Genomic DNA, 12,909 nt, shown 5'->3' with positions numbered 1-12,909 from the left:
CATATTTCTAACCGTAATATTTAGCACGGTGTTAAATTAAAGCGTTGAACACCTGATCAGTTTGTAGTCTGATTACTGCCACCTGTTATGGACCCTTGGATACTTTTAAAGCCGAAGTTGTTTAAGTGTTGTTTCGTAACATTATCTTTCAGCCTAAATCATGCCCTCACCACGTGATGTTCAAGTGTGGGAAGAGTTTGAAAGTCAATGTGATGTGAGTGTCTATGCGGTTGATAATTGCTTTAGAACCTTCTTCTGGCGCTGTCATCCGCAGACTTTTCATCTGAATCAAACTTCCTAGAGTGCCGTTTCGGTAAATAGACTGTATGTTATTTTAATTTACTTAACGTGTTCATGCAAAGCTTCCTGTAAAATACGCGGATTGATTAGCACCATTTTATTGAGTGTGTGCCTGCTTCCCTTCCGTGCACTCTTTAAGCGCGTTATATCGATTCTCACTTTTGAAGTTCGTCAGTTTTGCTCATCCAACTTCCTAAGTTTGATGCGGCTCATCTTTACGTTCGTTCACTTAACGCGATTCATTAAAACCGAACCGAATCCTTGAAGAAGGCAAGATGTGAATTAGACTCCCACCTTACTGCTTTTAAACAATTATTTATTCCTATAATTACCTAATTTTTATATGCCTGTTTCCCAGAAGGCATGTCCTCTTTTAAGTTGAGCATACTTTTCCTTTTTGGAAGTGAAAAGATGATACTGTCGTTTTAGGTGATGTTACTGATCAATTCATTGGCTCATGTCGAGCTTTGGATTCGTGGTTTATTCAAAAACGTCTCATTCTTACCATGAAACGTCCTGAATGTCAGCTTGCCGACGTGAGATCTGTTTGAACAGTTATTATTTTTGTAGGAAGTTGCGGACTTGCGAAAAGAATTGGAAGCAAAGATTGACCATGCTAATTGTTTGAAACAAAAGATCCGTGAATACGTTTCTTCAATCAATACAATTGTCACTAAGGTAATAATTTGACATTCTTTTTACCACCTTTTCTTGTAGCTTACGGCAGGTGTAGCGCATGTATCAGACGTCTGATAAGTAGTGCTGCTCTGTTGAACAGTTTGTAAATGCATATTTCTACCTTGTCACGTTTTCGCTCGTTGAACGATTTACAACAAAAAATCTGGGATCGTTACCCGTTTTGGATTGTTTATGAACAGATCGTTGTGTTGTGCCTTAGTTTTGGGAGCGGAGTTCCTTAGCACCCCAGTCGAGGGTTTGAGTCCATGATTTGTTGCGAGCATATCCGCTTTCTGGTTAGAAGTCGGACGGTGGACGACTTGGGGGGGGGGGGGGTGTAGGTGGCGGTGGACGAATTGGTGCTGAGGCGGTGTGCGGTGACTTCCGACGTCTAGACGCCTGGTGGTGATTGGGTGGTGTTTTAACGATGAGGGGGTCATGGCCTTCTGCTTGTTGGAGGCATGCAGTTAATAAGATCGGGGTACGGGACACCGGACGCTGAGTTCGATGCTGCACGGGACGCCACATGCAGAGCTGAAATCATGTTTCCGGAAATTCAGAAGGTGCCGGGCTCACTTGATTCTCACCTTTTGGTAAAGAGAAAGTATAAGTCTTTATAAGTACTTACAGAAGCCTAGCTGTTACTCTGAAATAGAACCTTAATCAGTGAGATTATAAGTATCCGTATTCACCACGAAATATTTAAACTAGCAAAGACCATTTGTGTCGGTAGCTCTATAAAAGACATGACGTGGCATGTTCGGATAATCAACGTGTCGTCTCTTATCAGATTATCCATTAAATAATCACAAAATAGGTGTTAGAATTACCATAGGCTGAGGCGCCTTGCTTAAACACCCTTTCGGGCCTAGTGTGATTTGGTGGGTGGCGCTACTGTCTTTCATGCCGTGGTATAATAATGCGAATATTTTTCACTTGTGGAGTCATTCAACTAGTTCTTCTAGTCGTGTTTTCCTTGGGTTCTCATCGTGTCTTAGTGTTTCCACCTTTATTCAGTCATATGCATGTCTCACTCGTTCTCAATCAATGCTTCTCAATCAATATCCTTTTGTTTCGCTAATCCAAACCCGTTTTACAGGTGTTAATAACTACTCTGTTCTAGATTCATTGGGAAATTCACCCAAGATATACGCTTTTGGTGCTCTCTGTTCTTGTTTGTTTTTTTGTAAGTCGTTATTGACAGCTGTCGACCTTGTGGTAGTTAATGGAAATTTTCAATGGGTTTTGGTGCCATCTAAAGTGTCATTTATTGTGGATGATAGTGAAGGATGGGATGTTTGTTCATTCGGCTTGTTTTATTGGAACTCTGGGTTGATTTTGCTGCTTTCATCTCCGTTTTTTGATTTGTTTACTTGCAGTTTTTGCTTTTACTTCTTGATAAATATCGCGGATATTAGACCATAATTTGATTTTCCAGATTGATATTTACATCGACATGGGTGATACTGACTTGCCACAGAGTTCCAATGGAAACCGGTTTTCGAAATTTGTTAACGAGGTTCCTCTGGATGATTTCGTTGAAATTCCTCTCTTTTCTGATGGGGAAAGTGATACCTGCGAGCCCCATTCTAGAGCGACCCCACAAGACGCAAAGCATTCTCTAATCGAGTTAGAACCGGTCTTCCCTCCGCAGTCCAACTCGCACTCGGCCATACAAGCTTTTTTCGAACCCACGTACACACCGTCTCCCAAACGCTATGCATCTAATTTACGCTCACCTGTCGATGGCACGAGTTGTCAAGATATGGAGGATGATGTCGAAGATGATCTTAACTTTAATGAAGACTTAGCCAATGCAATACAGTATCAATGTTCTCTCTTCAGTCCATCCCTTGTTCACGCCATTAACTCAGATATTAAGGAAATAAAGCGCTCACTGACTACTTCTGCTGCTTCAGAAGACGATAAACTGGGTTTCCCACAAAAGCAAGAATCGTTTGCCTGTTCAACATCCTTTCAAATGAAGGAGGCACAAAACTCAAGACGAATTAAAAATGACGAAGGTATTTTTAAACCTGATCTGACATTTAAGTTTCATCGACACAGAAAACATTCCGGAGGCCGCAGAAGGCATGAGCAGTCAAGGTATCAGATCGCATCTTCCCGCTTGAGCATGAGTAGTTGTGTTATTGACGTGCTGTTCCGACTCAGTTCCTGCATGCGTTCTTCGTGCTTCCCATAATTTCGAACCTATGGCTTGTCTCCGTGCATGGTTTGGTTTATTATCTCAGTAGAAGCTGGTGCCGATTATCGACTGGATTCCAGTCTGCGCATTCGACATTTTTCCAGTGAAATACGTTATTCGCATGCGCAAAATTGTTCGACACTCCCTATCACACAGTAATCACCCAAACTTTCTGTTTTTACAAACAGATCGTTTTTCGTTAAAAGAAGGCTTCATTCAACGAAAGTCAAGATGATCAAGTCGACTGGACAGCCGGATGGTAGGCTTTGATTTGAAATTTGCTCCTTTTGCCTGCCTTTCTTTCACTAAGCTCACCTGTCATTGGCTTATTTTCTCATCCTTCCTCACGAGGTGGTAAGAAGGATGAGTTGACGGTCCGCCAGTGGAGCTTCACAGCGCCCTCCAACGCTATCTACAGTACCTCGGAGAGCAGCAGTACCGCCACCAACTCGGACGCCGAGGACTCGGCAACCTCAAACTCCTCTCAACCGCCATCGTCGCTACCGTCACAGGTCGTCTCTCGACTTAATAACACCGATGCCACCACCATAGGGATGCAGGATGGCGAGTGGTCTCTAAAACGCTGTCCCCCATGCCCTCGCACCTTGCGTCCGCCTGCCGGTGGGTCTCCAGATAGGCAAAGTAGTGAGGTCTTGGGCTCCGCCCTCGATTCCAGTTCCATCGCACAGTGTTCACAACACGTGAAGAAATCGCAAGCGTCTGAACCTGGTTAGTTGTTCCTTTAGTTTCTTTGAGGTCATTAAGGACGGATGGTTGGATTTCGTTTTGGTCCAAATATATCGTAATGCATGAATTATCTATCGGCTTGCTACCTCTACTTTTTATGGGAATACTTTTCGTTGTCTTTCTCGTCATTTTCTTAACTATAGTTTTTGTATTCCTAGGTCACTGGAATTATGTGAATGTGCACGTGTTTTGCCTGCGAAACTTTTCACCCGTTAACGCTCATTTAACTGTAGCCACCTTAGTTTTTGCAAAATGTGTAGGCGAGTTGTCTGGTCGAGCTAGGTCGAGATTTAAGCACCTCGTCTATATCTTCGAACAGATGGGAGAATTATTTTCGTGATTTTGTTGCACTCAGTAGTGCGCCCCTCAGCTTCGTGTGCGGAGTATTGGAGCTAATTGATTCAAGTTATAGTTTGCTACTTAAAATTTTCCCCCAAATTGGCTTTCATCATATTTGAACAGGCCTCACATTGGGCTATCATTGTTGGGGTATCCCCCCATAGCCCCGATTGGTTAAAGTGCCTTGAGTGAAAGTACAGTCCACCGCACTCTAAAAAGCAATGTGCGTCAAGTGAAATATTTTTGGGCTACTTTTTGTCAGGCTATAATCTGCGGCGCTGCTTGCGTCCGATTGAATTAGCGTTGATCAGCCAAGGTAAAGTCACATGGGAAGACCCAAAATTTGATTACACCGTCTTATTAGGAGATTTTGGATTTTAGGTGTTCGTAGAGGCATTAGGTAAAATTATCGAGGACTCGTTATAAATTAGTGTAACTATCGTCAATCCCCCGGTTGATTTCTTCGTAAATTCCTCCTTAATTAAGACCAAATTTATGTCGTCTTTTTGTTTTCAGTAAAGTGAAGATGGCATTTTGTACCACCTGAATATTTTTAACTCGTGAATCAGCAACGTTATAAACGGAATTTCAGGTTTCTCTCCCTTCTTCCATCTTCTAATTTTTTTATCGGCATGGTCTTTGCATTCGTATAAAGATTCCTTGTTTGAAAAATGTAATAGTGATTTAAATAGATCTTAACGTTTTAATCTTGACACATCTCTGCACCTCACCTCAGTGGTCTGATCCATTGCCGAAACGCCCATACGCTGACAGGCCTTGTCAGCCATGATAAAGCATTTTCTTATCAGCTGCGTCTGTGTGATTTTTCCCCCCTATTCGGGTAACTATTTCTTGAAAATACCTGCATTCCTCCATGCTTAGACTGGGAAACTTGTGCCTTATACTCGTCCTATTGTTTAATATTTGTCGTAGTTACTACTTAGTGACAGTATATTGCCGAAGCAGTTTAATTGGATGTTGGAGTACCATTCAACGTTGACTCCAGTTAGCTGTTTTGTGAATTAAATTTGTTTGTCGATTTTTTAAATCACATAACCAATACTTTGTTCCCATTTTTATGCTTTAGGACATTCCAACAGCGCTTCGGCTTTTCACTGCCTTATCGGTAGCTGTAATTCCAGAACCAAAGAATGGATGTTGACGTCAGCAAAGTTCCATTCAGTAGGACTGCCTAGGCTACAACATGCATAATATGCCTTCTATGTCGTTCCTATACCTGAGTCACCTAACTAGGAAATGTAATAAGCTAGCATGGTTTAACTTAGGTGAAAAGATTCTTTGTTTTGTGTTGTTTGTAATTTTACCTGAGCTTTTCTTCGTATTGTGCCATTTGAACCACCACTTTATTCGTCTTTTAAGATTATGGGAGTGACGAGGACACTGATCAGCTTCTAGGCAAGCAGTACCGTTCTGACAAGCCCGTTGAAATTCCTGAATTGAAGGAAGAAGCGGAGTACTTGGTAAGTTTAAGGACTTTAACATTCAGCTTTAGATAGCGTCTACTCATGGTCTAGGAAAGTGCCCGGCATAGTTAACCTTGAGTTGAAGTATGCATAATGCACTAATTAGACCTAAGATTAGCGTGTTCCGGAAGTTCGTACGATCTCTGCTTGGGTTTGAAACGATCCGGAGATTGTTTACCCCACCTTTCTTCGCTGTATTCATTTTAACATCACATGCTGCCCAATTAACGCTTTCTTTCTGTGCTGTAAGCTTTACTCGTGTGTTCTTTTTCTACCGATATCCCTGTGCAATTTTATTCAGAAACAGACTAGAACTTAGTCAGCGGTGAAATAAAGCTTAACAGAAAGCATGACTTCGTTAAGGTAATTTCTTTCACAACGTTGGATTGATTCATGACATGAACTGCAATGAAATATCTACCGTTTCCTCATATCTGGAATCGTGTGCCATTCTAGCGCAGTAGTTGTGTAGGGATACTGATTTGCTCTTTCTGCGCAACCTAAAATGTTGATTATTAGGAGTTTTTAAGAAAGCGACCATTTTATTTGATCTCAACGACGGTCGATTCGTGTGTGCGTAGGCTTTCACACGTTGAACGGGGTCGTAGGTGAAAATACTACAGTTAATCGGCTGACTAAGTTTCATTCCACTTGGACTAAGTACTTTTTTACACTCTTCACCTCACACGATGAACGAAATCTTGCGAGCGAGTGAGTGAATAGGTAAAGGGATCCGCACATCCCAGCCGCCTCCCTCTTACCCATCTGATCGATGGTTGTTCCCGGTCGCGTCACAATTTTATCTTCTCCCTTCTGAATCTCCAAATCATCCTGCCCCTGTCCTCCTTTATGATTGGTTTAGTGCTAAGTTGAATCATTAGTACATTTACAGCCAACTAAACTTCTTGCTGCCTCTGGTATGAAAAAATGCTTCTTTCCACTGCCAAATGAGTGCTCCTTAATTCAATCTACACATGGAAACTTCGCCTAAATCATTTGTGCGTCTCACATGAAGTGGTTGCCATGTTTCAGCACTTTGTCAACGTGGATGATTGGTAAATCGACCAACTCTGCGCACGCAAATGCGCGTATTACTATCATAGCTGATATGTAAGGCGCTTCAGCGATCATCTGTACATGTTAAAACCTCCCTCCTCCGTACTCAATGTTTTAAATGGCTCTTAACTGATCTTGTGTATTGTCTGTCTCCTTCTAGTCTGTGAAGAAACGCCGCGGCCGGGAGGGTGAGCCTATTCCGTGTTTGGTTTTTTTATTTTGTCTCCTTTTTTTTCGTTTTGGACATCATATGCCATTTCTTTATGTTTGGTGCTTGGTTAATTGGACGACATTCCTAGTCACCCGTGGATTTTTGCGTTCTTCTTTTTGGTTTTTTTTTTGATCAGGACATTCGCTAATTGATAAACGACCTAGTGTTTAGGCATTTTTCCACTCGCTGAAACATCACCCCATCACAGGCTCTCGCACCCTTTGACACTACCCATTTAGGCGTGTGAAATTGGAGAATATTACCGGGTTTGTTGAAAATAAATTTGGAGAGTTCTACGTTTTTTACTTTCGTGTTGTCGTTTATTTGCATTAATCGAGCCACGAACCTCCGAGCTGCTTCTTTTTTTCTGCAATTCTAGTATCTTGCTCGAATTCAGATGCTCCCGTGATGATATCTATTTTAGGATATCAACAAATCTTAATCAAATTCAAGGCTTCTTTTTTAATTTGTGTAAATAATATCAGTCTCCAGTTCTCTTTGTGCCTCCTTTATTTTCTTCAGTTGCCGTTCATCATCCGGATTTCCCCCAACGCCCAATCGAAGGCTGTCTCTACCGCTCGCGCTACCTGGGCAGCACCCAACTGCCCTGCGAAGACTATCCCTCCAAATCCAATCGTCTCCATCAGGCGCAGGAGGCGGTCCAAAGAGTCAAGGTAGTTTTAGTTGGTGGACGGATTCGCTACAGTAGAAATTGCAGTAATTCCTATGTGCTCCGTCTTTGGTAAGATTCCGTTAACGATTTGCGGGCGTATAGTTTATGGAGGTACTATGTATGGATTGCGAAACAGCTCGCAACGCATCAACACAACTATTTGTGCCAGATAATGATATGCGGTTTCTTTGGAATTTAAAATATGGACCTCTCAGCATTCATTATGATGAGAGATTCGTAGAATATTAGTTTGTAACTCGTGTGTGAAGCTCATCCATTCTCATTGAGCAAATGGCGGATGTACACAGTGGCTATAACCACCAGTTTAGGAACGTTTTTCACCTTTTCGAATTGACATTCAATTTCTCATTGAGCTTCGACTGTTCATTCCAATTTCCCCCTTATCAGGTGGTAGGTTGAGCATGGGCTGAGATGTGAAGCTGAGCATGGATTGCCGTTTATTTTATTTTAAATGCTGACACGAATGTTATCACAGAGAGGTGCTTTTTTATCCCCCGTTACTGAATAGTAGGCCCCTCGTTTGCTTCCACGTGTTCTTCATCGTTATCGGCATTTATCCTGCTTCCGAATCCGTTGGTGCGCCTGCTATTCGTTGCTTTATTGCAGTTTATTTCAATTTTCTCAATAAAGTACCATGGCGTCATTGTGGAGCAAGAGACTGAGTGCTCCTTGGTGTTGTCGTCTCTTGATAATGGTCATCATTTTTACGCTCATTTTGTTCATATAGCGCTTGTGTGCATGTCGATTTGAACTGACCACGTTATAATGCGTATTCCTCGAGTTCCGAATTTATTTATTTATTCTTCTTTTCGAAGGTAATTACTTACGTCACGATCTAGTGAGATACCTCGCCATTATGTTGCAACCGCGATTTTTCTTAGTCAGGTTAGGGGATATCGGATGAGGAGGGCGTTTAAAAAAAGTTCCCTGAAATCCAAACTGGTTGCCTTAAGACATATTTAATAAATCGAAATTGCTGCGGTTTTCAAACTACCAGACTAGTTGAGGATTGGAGTGGGTTTTACGATTATCATGTACTGGTTATCCAACATCGGTATTTCGCTGCACTGTTGATGTGTAGACTTTGGGTGTGCCGGAACAAGGTAAAAGGTGTGTTTTGAATTACTTTTTCTCACAGGTTTTAAACATAATGAGTTTTTTAGTTTACTTGGTAGAATTCACTTCTTCGTTTCCCAAGACTGGTAACACTTAGCCTACTTGATGACATGAAAATTATGTAAGCGTGCTACCGAGGAGTTTTGGACCACTGCTACTCGCTTGACTCACTATGCAAATCGCTTGAGCTCCAGCCACACCTCCATACGGATTCACTTTGGTCCATTAGCGGTTGCAAAACTGTACCGCGCTTAAGGCTTAACGATTCCATCTGTTTTTGTCAATTTTGAACGGCGCTTATTCGTACGGGGTAATGACAAGAACGAAAAGACTGTCATTGGATGAGTTGATCACTAGGACATGTGAAAATCCCACTCTGATGGTACATTTCAAATTCATTCATTGTTAGACTTTGCTGTCCATTGTTTTCAATAGTTTTGCTTGCTTTCTTCGGAGTAAAGCGGAGTGATCAGCGTTTATTTCTCCATTACTATATATCAGATAAATACCTGGTATTTGAAAGCAGTTGTTAATTAAACTCTATCATCTTCATAAATGTAGTGCGGCTTATCGAACTCGTGTGTTTTCAGACGTCCACTTGGTACTCTACTGTGAAGCACTAATTTCATTGATACTTCTATTACAGGCTCCCGACGGAGAAACCCAGCCAAGTGTTCCCGTCGAACTTTTTGTCTCGACGGAGCGCATCCTCATTTTGAATAAGGACCTTGATGTACGTTCGAACTTCTTTGTCTTAAACTGCAATTGACTGCTCACAAGCATTCTTCAAATAAGCGCCACTAGCCGCACTAACTTAACAAAACAACACGTCACTTCTTGGAAATTTCGACATCTGCCAGTATTCATTTGGTTGTTCAGGAGATAGTGATGGACTACGACCTGCGCCTCATCTCTTACATTGCCGACGTGGGCAGTATCCTAGTGCTCATGGTTCGTCGCCCCCATCTGCCGGCCCGACGCTGCAGCCCCTCCACCGCCACTTCCCTCTTAACTACGGCCACGTCCGCTACGGCATCTGCGCCCCCGCCACCCCCCGCAGGCTTACTTGATGGCCCCTTAGCCAACAATTCTATTAATGGTAGCAGCAGTAGTCCCAGCTGCAGCGACATTATCGACGCCAATGCTGATCGTGATTGCAACCCGCCCAAGATTGTCTGTCATCTTTTTGAAAGTGATGAGGTATGGTAAAATCATCCACTTCTTATCGTGTGTTGACTATCTAAGTTCAATTTCCTGTTCAGTTGATGTATTTGGATGTTTTACTGGTGGCAGTGGGTTTTTGAAAGCTGGTTTTCACGGATGTATGTGCATTTTTCTCGTGAAACTCGAGTTTTTAGATGCCCTTTGCAAAATTAAAATATGTATACTCTTATCCAAATAAGTCCTCAGAGACTTCAGCTTGTTGCTCCCGCCATGATCTCACGGGTGGATGCGGTGTTTATTCAAGTGATTTCAATCGTGTGCCATCGATCCCTTTGGGCGTTTTTTGGCTGACCATCAGTAGCCTTCATTGAAATAATCACTTTTGCTTCTTTTCTACGAAAAAATGATTGAATTTACTGCCTTTGAACAAACTCCTTCAGGTCGCCTCTCACATTGAAATTATTTTCTTTTATTCACTTATAACTTTCATGCTAATATGTTTTGGGGATGTGTTCAGATTTTTAATTTACTTAATTTTCATACAAGAACTTTTCATGACGTTAATATATCTCTATTTACTTGCAAATTGTCGAGCATTCAACTCTTCCCGTGGCGATCTTCCACGTGTTTTTCGCAAGTAACGCATCTGTGAGACGTTTATTATAAGTGCGCGTAATTTTTTGCACTTTCCATCGCCATAGACGCAGATGATCGCGCAAGCTATTGGCAAGGCCTTCCATGAGGCCTACTTCGAGTTTCTACGACAAAATGGTGTCGAGGATCCAGAGGCTTTCCAGGAGCACAACTACCAGAAAATACTTCACCAACAGGAGATCTTCCGAAACGAGTTGGCCTTCTTCGCTGACAAGGAGCAAGAAAAGGAGGTTTGTAAAACCCATGCCTTTAGGCCTGCCCCTCACTAAAGTGGGTAATCGGATGACTGGGTAGCACTTTGAACTTTTCATCTGGATTTTCGGGATTCTTGTGCATTATAATCTCACATGAGTCCGATCTTCCATGAAAGCATGTTTTGGAACTGAAAATGAAAAATTGGACGCATTTCGATTAATACATGTCCACCTTGTGAGGCTACTGGTAAAACTCCTGCATGCGCTGCGCAGTGAGTTAACCGAACCTTTTCTCCCCCACTGTTGTAGACTAGAAAGGGGATTTTATTTATTCATCCCATTAGTATTATTCTGCATTTTGTGTATTTGGTTGTTGACTGCACTTAAAAAAACAATTTGGCTTGTCCTTATGTCTTAATTCATGAATCTTCATCGACATTTTAATAGGAAACCGTCTCTTCGACCTTCCTCTCTTATCTCAATTTTATTCAAAGGAAATATCCGCACTGTCAGATATGCACCTTTGCATAATGTGGAATGGGTGTCTTAACGAAATGCGCCATCGAGTATTATGAGACAATTAAATATCACTTTGGGTGGGACATCATCCTTCTCAATGTACATTAGTCCTCTCGTATCCCCTTGCACATTTGGCAACTTTCATACTGTATGAGCATAGAAAAATGAAGGTGCTGCAATATAAATCGAGCATACTGTTTGTGGGAGCACGAGTTGCTGTATTAAAACCAGCTAACTTCATCCACTCTACTTTCTCGCTCAACTGCTTCGTCTGTTTGTTCGTGGTTAATTAACCTGGTTGCTAGTGCATGAGCAGGAGCTTAAATGTTGTGGGAGGTATTTTGCTTTTTATTTGCGCTAGTGGCGCGCCTTTCTGTGATTCGTTGATGTTGCTTGATGGGATCGGGAAGAATGAGATGATTTAATACTCATTTTACTCGTGCCTGAGCGGCCAGACCAAGACGTTCGGTGTTTGTGCAGGTGATTGTGCCAAAGCAGAAGGGCGAGGCGCTGGGTGTGGTGATAGTGGAGTCGGGTTGGGGCAGTGTGCTGCCCACTGCCGTGCTCGCCAATATGCACCCCTCTGGCCCTGCGGCGCGCTGCGGGCAGCTAAACATTGGCAACCGCATCATCTCCATCAACGGCCAAAGTCTCGTCGGCCTCCCCCTCGCCACCTGCCAGTCTCTCTTCAAGGTACCTTACGTCTTAGTGACATTTAGCGCTACCGCCACTTTCTCCTTTTTTCTAGGCATTCAGCAGAAGGCGATTAGATACGTCTGGTCAGCTTACTCTGTGTTTATTTTAGGCGCTGTATTAGTCTGATGATCGATTGACTAATCACGATTTTAATCACCTGAGTTTACTAGAATTTCATTCATTTAATACACATAGAGGAGGGCGCGTGTAATGTTTACTTGTAGTCGATTAATTCATGCAGAGGAATTTCTTCCACATTTCCACACTTAAACAGGCGGCGAAGAACCAGACGGCGGTGAAGCTAGTGATCGTGAACTGCTCGCCAGTGGTGGAGGTGCTAATCCGACGGCCAGACCAGAAGTTCCAGCTGGGTTTCAGCGTTCAAGACGGAGTAATCTGTAGCCTCCTGCGTGGCGGGATTGCGGAGCGCGGTGGCATTCGCGTGGACCACCGCATCATCGAGATCAATGGAGAGTCGGTGGTTGCGGTGCCTCACGAGCATATTGTCAATCTCCTCGCCACCTCCATCGGCGAGATCTATCTTCGCACAATGCCGACTTCTATATTTAGACTGCTGACCGGGCAGGATACACCCCATTACATCTGAAAGGTGCATTTCTCCGGAAATGGAACCGTAAATGTTTGTTATTTCTCACGCACATCACGCGCGCTGTGTCACTCCATTCTAGTGCTCTTTCCTCCAGCTTATGTTGCATTTTTCTTTACTTTTGAATACTCACACGCATGCACCACTTTCTCTGTAAATATCACTTTTAACCATTTGTATACATTCGATGCCCGATTCTGTACTGTGACGCTCCACTCTTTTATTCTCTCAAGGCTTCCACGGA

The 12,909-nt window shown here is 42.7% G+C and overlaps 1 protein-coding gene across 1 annotated transcript; it reads left to right on the top strand. All coding sequences in view use genetic code 11, as the record gives it.

Moving 5' to 3' along the window:
• Window positions 1–1,439: 1,439 nt before the first annotated feature.
• EGR_00221 (hypothetical protein) lies at window positions 1,440–12,665 on the top strand (the record flags this gene model as incomplete). Its single annotated transcript, XM_024489470.1, has 13 exons — window positions 1,440–1,571; window positions 2,102–2,164; window positions 2,417–3,084; window positions 3,373–3,443; window positions 3,536–3,913; window positions 5,651–5,751; window positions 6,971–6,998; window positions 7,544–7,695; window positions 9,478–9,564; window positions 9,711–10,031; window positions 10,697–10,879; window positions 11,843–12,055; window positions 12,333–12,665. 13 exons carry the CDS (start codon window positions 1,440–1,442, stop codon window positions 12,663–12,665), a joined length of 2,730 nt encoding a protein of 909 aa, XP_024356148.1.
• Between the last annotated feature and the right edge of the window lie 244 nt (window positions 12,666–12,909).

This window comes from Echinococcus granulosus (genome assembly GCF_000524195.1).
Source record: "Echinococcus granulosus chromosome Unknown EG_S00001, whole genome shotgun sequence".
Lineage (NCBI taxonomy): Eukaryota > Metazoa > Platyhelminthes > Cestoda > Cyclophyllidea > Taeniidae > Echinococcus > Echinococcus granulosus.
The sequence above is the reverse complement of the archived record's forward strand: the minus strand, read 5'-3'. Positions and strand labels throughout refer to the sequence as shown.